The 8,313-nt window shown below is 35.9% G+C and overlaps 4 protein-coding genes across 4 annotated transcripts in view; all 4 read right to left on the reverse strand.

Annotated features, from left to right (window-relative positions):
• LOC100633971 (UBX domain-containing protein 1-like) overlaps positions 1 to 2,631 on the reverse strand; it is a 6,931-nt gene extending 4,300 nt beyond the window's left edge. Inside the window, exons 1-7 of the mRNA XM_011404391.2 lie at positions 2,544 to 2,631; positions 2,442 to 2,495; positions 2,263 to 2,400; positions 1,686 to 1,817; positions 1,012 to 1,203; positions 190 to 346; positions 6 to 129 (exon numbers count right to left, since the gene is read on the reverse strand). Of these exons, the coding sequence (XP_011402693.1) occupies positions 6 to 129; positions 190 to 346; positions 1,012 to 1,203; positions 1,686 to 1,817; positions 2,263 to 2,400; positions 2,442 to 2,495; positions 2,544 to 2,596 (850 nt within the window). The 5' untranslated portion in view covers positions 2,597 to 2,631. The remainder of the gene's footprint in view (positions 1 to 5; positions 130 to 189; positions 347 to 1,011; positions 1,204 to 1,685; positions 1,818 to 2,262; positions 2,401 to 2,441; positions 2,496 to 2,543) is intronic.
• A 44-nt stretch (positions 2,632 to 2,675) lies between these two features.
• On the reverse strand, positions 2,676 to 4,667 carry LOC100634098 (acid phosphatase type 7-like). Its single transcript, XM_011404392.2, has 11 exons — positions 4,523 to 4,667; positions 4,273 to 4,467; positions 3,920 to 4,226; positions 3,809 to 3,871; positions 3,612 to 3,726; positions 3,451 to 3,564; positions 3,338 to 3,398; positions 3,223 to 3,290; positions 3,099 to 3,170; positions 2,907 to 3,041; positions 2,676 to 2,849 (listed from the first exon to the last, which is right to left on the reverse strand). The coding sequence occupies exons 1-11, from the start codon at positions 4,665 to 4,667 to the stop codon at positions 2,793 to 2,795; spliced, it is 1,332 nt and encodes a 443-aa protein (XP_011402694.2). The 3' UTR covers positions 2,676 to 2,792.
• An 11-nt stretch (positions 4,668 to 4,678) lies between these two features.
• LOC100634226 (acid phosphatase type 7-like) lies at positions 4,679 to 6,649 on the reverse strand. Its single transcript, XM_019994277.1, has 11 exons — positions 6,521 to 6,649; positions 6,270 to 6,464; positions 5,913 to 6,219; positions 5,799 to 5,861; positions 5,632 to 5,746; positions 5,477 to 5,590; positions 5,363 to 5,423; positions 5,219 to 5,286; positions 5,087 to 5,158; positions 4,908 to 5,042; positions 4,679 to 4,855 (listed from the first exon to the last, which is right to left on the reverse strand). Exons 1-11 carry the CDS (start codon positions 6,636 to 6,638, stop codon positions 4,799 to 4,801), a joined length of 1,305 nt encoding a protein of 434 aa, XP_019849836.1. The 5' UTR covers positions 6,639 to 6,649; the 3' UTR covers positions 4,679 to 4,798.
• LOC100634352 (acid phosphatase type 7-like) lies at positions 6,646 to 8,307 on the reverse strand. Its single transcript, XM_019994278.1, has 10 exons — positions 8,248 to 8,307; positions 7,895 to 8,201; positions 7,781 to 7,843; positions 7,617 to 7,731; positions 7,461 to 7,574; positions 7,346 to 7,406; positions 7,204 to 7,271; positions 7,072 to 7,143; positions 6,893 to 7,027; positions 6,646 to 6,841 (listed from the first exon to the last, which is right to left on the reverse strand). Exons 2-10 carry the CDS (start codon positions 8,155 to 8,157, stop codon positions 6,785 to 6,787), a joined length of 948 nt encoding a protein of 315 aa, XP_019849837.1. The 5' UTR covers positions 8,158 to 8,201; positions 8,248 to 8,307; the 3' UTR covers positions 6,646 to 6,784.
• Between the last annotated feature and the right edge of the window lie 6 nt (positions 8,308 to 8,313).

The raw sequence follows: 8,313 nt of genomic DNA on the forward strand, positions 1-8,313 counted from the left end.
AAAGCTAGTCATTAGTGCAAATGGTTCATCACCATCAGTTCTGTTATTCACTATGTACTCATTGACATCACTTAATGCATCCGTTGCATTGAAAGTCTTAACTAAAGTCTTTCCACCAAATAAACGTATCTTAAAATAACAAGTAATATTTATTATAGATGCATCGATAAGTCCATAGGCTTGCTGTACCTGTAGCTTGCAAGTGTCATATTCTTTTTTAGGCTGGGCCACAGTCTGAGTCTCGGTTTGATGAGGTGGAGGGTTAGGCTGTGTACTTTGCTTCTCTGCCCTGTCTCTCTCAGCTCTGTTAGCTCTGTCGCGAGCAATATCATCTAAAACCTTCTTTCTATAATTATGAAAGAATAGTTAAGTGAGGGCTATATAGCAATAATGTGTTTCATTAAAAATATTGCCTTATATAATATTAGCATCATCAATATTTTATACATGTACGCATCTGCACTGATACGCTTTTTTCTCAAAAATGGCTAAAAAAATTACCTACAATTTTTATTATGTTTTCTGATGCATATTGATGCACTTATGCTGTGTAGAAAGTTTGAGCTGATTCCAATTAAAAATTTTTGAGTTATGGCCATTTTTTGAAATATGCCAAAATCTGAAAAATACCCTGTACTATAGTCCATGCTTTTTTTCTGAAAAATGGCTTAAAAATCACTCCCAATTTTTATTACATTTTCTAATGCATATTGATATACTTATGCTGTGTAAAAAGTTTGAGCTGATTCTGAATTAAATTTTTCGAGTTATGGCCATTTTTTGAAATATGCCAAAATCTGAAAAATACCCTGTACTATAGCCCATGCTTTTTTCCAAAAAATGGCTAAAAAATCACCCCCAATTTTTATTACATTTTCTAATGCATATTGACGTACTTATGCCGTGTAGAAAGTTTGAGCTGATTCAGGCTTAAATTTTTCAAGTTATGGCCATTTTAAGAAAATTAAGAAATCTCAAAATACATACTCTTGGTCCACTATTGCTGCATACCTGGCAAGCTGTTCTTCCATCTTTTCTCTCCTCTTTTGTTCTGCTATCTTTTTGGCTTCTTTCATTTCCATTTCGTGTCTAATTTGAGTCATTTCCTGGCCAGTCTTTCGCCGAACCTTTTCACGATGTTTGTCTTCTTCTTTCTCTTTTGCTTCTCTCTCTGCTCTTCGCTGCTTTATCTTCTCCTGTAGCCTAGAGAGAAGCAGATATGGAGTAATGATAGTTATTCATATATACATAGTGAAGATTTTATGATAGTCGATTGTAATTAAAAAACAAAAAAATTATTGTAAAATGTGATATTTTGTCTGTAATATGAGTTATTTTTGTAAGGGCATGTGATTAAGTTTTTAGAACAAAAAATTCAGATAAAGGAGTAAATCTCACATCCTAAAATGTATACGGGATTTTATCAATTACAATTTGAAGTACCTTAAAGTGACTTTTATATACAGGTATTATTTCTTTATAAAAATTGCAAATATTAGTAACACATAATGATTAGATATGCCTTATAACTATGTTAACAACAATAATTAACTAATCGCAATTACATGTATTAGCACCCACAAAGTCTACTGAGAGTTAAACTTAAAATTGATATATTTTTTATCTGTAAATTAAAAAGTAGCAAAGTAACTAAATGTGATTGGTCTTACATTTGATTCACTTACTTTTCTGCTTGCTCTTTTCTTTCTTGAGCAGTGAGTGGTTTTATCTCTTCTGTTGATTCGGAGAAATTTACATGCTGCATACGTGCAGCATGAGTCTGTACTTCAATTTCGCTACGTAGTAGCTTACCACACCTATAAACATAAGGTTTAGTCTAATTATAGCTATTATCATTATTATTATTATGTTATTATTATTATCATCATCATCATTATCATCATTATTATTATACTATTATTCAGTGTTTGTCCCAAATCATACTTAAATAGCTTGCTGAGCTGACAAGCACTACAATAGTAGTATATGGGAGCAACTTTAAAAATTCGTAAAAAATGTAACTTTATTTGGAATCAGCTCAAACTTTCTACACGACATAAGTACATGTATATGCATCAGAAAAAAATGGATAAATTCTGTTCTAGTCGTTTTTGGCAAAATTTTGATCGGAATCAGCTCAAACTTTTTACACAACATAAGTACACGTTTCAGGAAAAGTTATAAAATGGAAAATTCTCTCATTTCTAATTTCGGCGAAATTTGGTTGAAGATGACAAGAAGCTGAGAGCACTTGCTACTTACTCATCACATTTCAGTGACAGTGGTTGCTGTGGAGGATTGGAGGCTGGAGCTGTATCTTCAGCTCCCGTTGATTCAGAAGCTCCTAAAGTATGGCCACTAGAAGAACCAGTCCCATCATCTTCACTATGAGTTAGCAACCTAAAACCAAATGACTGCCTCAGATTAAAAAAATTACTTGCCATTCTGCCGCTGCCTCAACTCCATTATTACCCGTCACTGACAAAGCATGTTCACTAGTATGAGACCACTATAAAATAGTGAGAATTCATAATACAACTCACGCTCTTTCCCGAGTAAAACCCATGTCAAGGAGAAGCTGGATATTATCAGCCATCTTTTTCAGTATTCACTAGTGGGTAGGCAGCTCCACCCAGACTTTCAAAAATAATTTTTTTCATTTTCTTAAAATTTTCATGTAGTACTTTCATTTTATGTAATTATGTAAATCTACTCTTGATAAATTTAAATAATTTAAAAAGCTTTGCATCAAAAGTACACTATTTGCATGCATGCATGCATTATAGTTCAGTTCAGTAATAGCCTGGTTTCTCTTTAATTACAGTAAAGGAGTCCACAATCTTTCCATCCTGCATTATTAAATAGCATTGCAATTAGATAATGTCCTTCACAATTTTCAGGCTTACCTGATCATCGCTGATCTGTTTAAAACTAACATGCGTTCCATTGTGAACAGTCATTTTTGTGAACCCGTAATCACCATTAACAAATGCAAGCCAGTCTGGTTGTTCATTGTAAGTATCATGACGCTCCCTGCAACCCTATATTGAATGGAATAATGATTATTGTACATGAACTATTTGAATTTGAGCCTTTACAGCAGATCCAGTGATTAAATGCACGATTCCTTTGGGATTAGTATAAGGAGCATCATATGATCCATTTAGTACCTAAAGTAGATATAAATTTTATGAAAATTAATCAATTCAATGTTAGATGTACCTGGTAATCATAGAGTGGCCACATTCTCTCGTAAATGTGCTTATGTCCAGAAACAAACATGTCCACTCCTAATTATAAAGCTATAATAGTTAGTAGTGCATTATATATTACCGACCATATTTATAAAATAGCTTCTCTAATGGGTCAGAATGAGCCACTAGTGTACCAGCACGAATCTTTGAGAAGACAATGATGCATAAGTACAAATGGTATTTGCATTATACTTACAATGCTGGCTCTACGATTGCAGTCACCAAAGCTAACAGTTGAGCAATACATTGGATGATGGGCCATGGCAATTATCCATGGCCTTTCAGCTAATGCTTCAGGAGTTGTAGCTTTCTAGAAAAACTGATTAAAGCAGTTTTTATTTATTATCAGCATTGTACTTTGAGATCTTGTTCAAGCCATTCATACTGGATCCCGATCTGTTTGACTCCAAATTCAATAAACAAATACACCTCTGTTGAGAACATAATGATGTGTGCCTTTCCAACATCAAAACTAAAAATATACATGAGCCAAAGTGCAGGCACTATGTGCAATAAATGAGTGGCATGCTATCTTAACGAGTTAAAATGCACACCTGTAAAAAATACTTTCATGTCCACCAGGCATGCTAAACCGATTTCTATAGTCAGAGAAATTTCTATGTAGATTAAGACATGATGATATACTTGATTTGAATTATACATACTGATAGTACTCGTGATTTCCTGGCAATGTCATGTATGGGATCTGTGTTGCAACACTTTGTATCATGTTCATAAAGTTGTCCCCTTTCCTTCCATCGTCCTCAAATATGTCATAAGCTAAATCCCCTACATGCAATATAGCATCAATCCCTCCAGCATTGACTTCTGCTCGTATCCTGGACATTGACTGAGCATTGTCATATCCAAAGTCTCCATAGACCAGGAAGACTGGAGAATAGTCTGGTCCACTTCCAAGAGTACGCATTGTGTACAGTGAGCTCCAGTTAGCTGATGAACCACACTGGTAATCTATTGCAAGAAAGCTGTTAAAACAAAAATGCTTAATTAAGCATACCATATTTAGTTGATGGCTTGAGGTCACTTAGTTTGACTCTATGGACAAAGCGTTTGACTTTTCCATCATTGAAATTAGTTGAATAGCCCGAGACTGGCTGCAATTTTATTGCTGATCCATGTAGACGCCACAGAACAGTTGAATCTGGAGTAGAAGCAAAGGTTATCCAAGTGACAATAACACTGGTGGGATCCTCTGCAGAGAGAGAAGCCAAACAAGTAACGGCCAACGTTTAGCTACAGTGGCTTACCTGTAGCAGCTATGTGTATCTGCTCGGGGAAAGTGGAGCCTTCAGACTGAATAGGAGCAACGAGAAAGATGAGGGCTAGAGAGAAGACAAAGCCTACGTTTTTAACCTCAGCCATCATGCCACAAAATTTAATAACAATATTCATTGACCTCTTAATTTAGTCAAAGTCTATTTATAGACCTGGTTACATAATAAATATAATGCACTACATTTGGCTATAATAAGAGCAGATATAAAACAGCAGCAATTGGTAGCTAAAACTCAGGGATGTCTAGTTTAATAATAGCCTGCTTTCTCCTTGATAAGAGTGAAAGAATCCACAATCTTCCCATTCTGCGATCAAGAAAATAGCTTTAATGACTTTTAAAGAAATTTCTTGCCTTACCTGATCATCACTGATCTGCTCAAAGCTAATTTGTGTTTTGCTATGTACAGTCATCCTAGTGTAGCCATAATCTGAACTAGTGAGTGCAACCCAATCAGGTTTGGGACTGAAAGTAGCATGGCGCTCTCTGCAGCCCTAGAATATCATGCAATTAACACTGGTATTTTAAGAAAACTAACAGCTGATCCAGTGACAATGTGTATTGGCCCTTTGGGATTAGTATAAGGAGCATCATAAGAACCATTCAACACCTATAAAGGAAATTGTATGCGTATCAATGGTCAACCTCTACACATAGCTATTAGTATAACCTTGTAATCATAAATTGGCCACATTCTCTCATAAATGTGTTCATGTGCAGAAATGAACATGTCCACTCCTATAATATTGATTAATTGGTAAAAAAAATGCATATAATCCCTGGTTTTGAGATTGATGTAGAATAGGTAGCTTACCATAGTTGTAAAATAATTTCTCCAATGGATAAAGATGCAAATCTGATGTACCAGTTCGAGTCTTGACAAGAAACAATTATATATTGCACCAATATATTTGTATTATCTACTTACAACGCTAGTCTTATGGTCACAGTCATTTGAATTAGTAGTAGAACAGTACATTGGGCGGTGACCCATCGTAATTATCCATGGCCTCTCAGATAATGCTTCTGGAGTTGTTGCTTTCTAAAATAAATTGAGCTCACGTAAAATTATTAGACTCATACTTTAAGATCTTCTTCAAGCCACTGATATTGAGTCTGGATCTGTTCCTTTCCGAAATCAGTGAAAAAGTATACTTCTGTTGAGAACATGATAAAGTGCACACTTCCAATGTCTATGCTGAAATATCATGCACCATATGTAAAAAGTCTATAGCACAGAGCAACTCCACCTGTAAAAAATTCCCTGATTTGCACCTGGCATGCTAAACCGGTTTCTGTAGTCAGAGAAATTTCTACAGTGCGAAAGTTAGAAAGGCTTTATTGGTAATTATTACAATACATACTGAGAGTACTCGTGATTTCCTGGCAATGTCATGTATGGGATCTGTGTTGAAACGTTTTGTATCATGTTCATGAAGTTGTCCCCTTTCCTCCCATCATCCTCAAACATGTCATAAGCTAAATCCCCTACATGCAATATAGCATCAATCCCTCCAGCATTGACTTCTGCTCGTATCCTGGACAGTGACTGAGCATTGTCATATCCCAAGTCTCCATAGACCAGGAAGACTGGAGAATAGTCTGGTCCACTTCCAAGAGTACGCATTGTGTACAGTGAGCTCCAATTAGCTGATGAACCACACTGGTAATCTATTGCAAGAAAGAATCTTATTTTAAGCATTTTGGGCTGTAGAGTCTACCATATTTAGTTGATGGCTTGAGGTCACTTAGTTTGACTCTATGGACAAAGCGTTTGACTGCTCCATCAGTATAATTAGTTGAATAGCCTGAGACTGGTTGCAACTTTATAGCTGATCCATGTAGACGCCACAAAACAGTGGAATCTGGAGTAGAAGCAAAGGTTATCCAAGTGACAATAACACTGGTGGGATCCTCTGCAGAGAGAGAAGCCAATCAAGTGACATGCAACTATATAGCTACAGAAGCTTACCTGTAGCAGCTATGTGTATCTGCTCGGGGAAAGTGGAGTTTTCAGACTGAATAGGAGCAATGAGAAAGATCAGAGCTAGAAAGAAGACAAAGCCTATGTTTGCAACCTCAGCCATCATAAACAGATTTAATAACAATATTCATTAATCTCTTAAATTTAGTCAATGTCTATTTATAGGCCTGGTTACATAATAAATATAATATTCTAAATTTGGCATGATATAAAACAGCAGCAATTGGTTGCTAAAACTCAGCGATGTCTAGTTTAATAATAGCCTGCTTTCTCCTTGATAAGAGTGAAAGAATCCACAATCTTCCCATTCTGCGATCAAGAAAATAACTTTAATGACTTTTAAAGAAATTTTCTGCTTACCTGATCATCACTGATCTGCTCAAAGCTAATCTGTGTTTTGCTATGTACAGTCATCCTAGTGTAGCCATAATCTGAACTAGTGAGTGCAACCCAATCAGGTTTGGGACCGAAAGCATCATGGCGCTCCCTGCAGCCCTAGAATATCATGCATTTAACACTGTTGCTTTAAGAAAACTAACAGCTGATCCAGTGACAATGTGTACTGGCCCTTTGGGATTAGTATAAGGAGCATCATAAGAACCATTTAATACCTATAAAGGAAATTGTATGCCACATATTAATGGTCAATCTGCACACATAGCTAGTATAACCTTGTAATCATAAATTGGCCACATTCTTTCATAATTATGTTCATGTGCTGAAATGAACATGTCCACTCCTAATAATGATTGATGGATGAAAAAATGCATTATAATCCCTAGCTCTGAGACTGATGTAGTATAGGTAGCTTACCATAGTTGTAGAATAATTTCTCCAATGGATAAAGATGCAAATCTGATATACCAGTTCGAATCTTGACATCAAAACAATCATGAATTGCACCAATATATTTGTATTATCTACTTACAATGCTAGTCTTATGGTCACAGTCATCTTGATCAGTAGTAGAACAGTACATCGGACGGTGACCCATTGTAATTATCCATGGCCTCTCGGATAACGCTTCTGGAGTTGTTGCTTTCTAAAAATAACTTGAGCTCACATAAAATTATTAGACTCATACTTTAAGGTCTTCTTCGAGCCACTGATATTGAGTTTGGATCTGTTCCTTTCCGAAATCAGTAAAAAAGTATACTTCTGTTGAGAACATGATAAAGTGTACACTTCCAATGTCTATACTGGAAGTATCATGTATCAAATAATACTGTAAGCACAGAGCAACTCCACCTGTAAAAAATTCCCTGATTTGCACCTGGCATGCTAAACCGATTTCTGTAGTCAGAGAAATTTCTACAGTGTGAAAGTTAGGAAGGCTTTATTGGTAATTATTACAATACATACTGAGAGTACTCGTGATTTCCTGGCAATGTCATGTATGGAATTTTTGTTGAAACATTTTGTATCATGTTCATAAAGTTGTCCCCTTTCCTCCCATCATCCTCAAATATGTCATAAGCTAAATCCCCTACATGCAATATAGCATCAATCCCTCCAGCATTGACTTCTGCTTGTATCCTGGGCAGTGACTGAGCATTGTCATATCCAAAGTCTCCATAGACCAGGAAGACTGGAGAATAGTCTGGTCCACTTCCAAGAGTACGCATTGTGTACAGTGAGCTCCAGTTAGCTGATGAGCCACACTGGTAATCTATTGCAAAAGAGCTATAAAAACAAAAATGCTTAATTAAGTATACCATATTTAGTTGATGGCTTGAGGTCACTTAGTTTGACTCTATGGACAAAGCGTTTGACTGTTCCAT

The sequence above is a fragment of the Amphimedon queenslandica genome, unplaced genomic scaffold (assembly GCF_000090795.2).
Source record: "Amphimedon queenslandica unplaced genomic scaffold, v1.1 AMPQUscaffold_13478, whole genome shotgun sequence".
Classification (NCBI taxonomy): Eukaryota; Metazoa; Porifera; class Demospongiae; order Haplosclerida; family Niphatidae; genus Amphimedon; species Amphimedon queenslandica.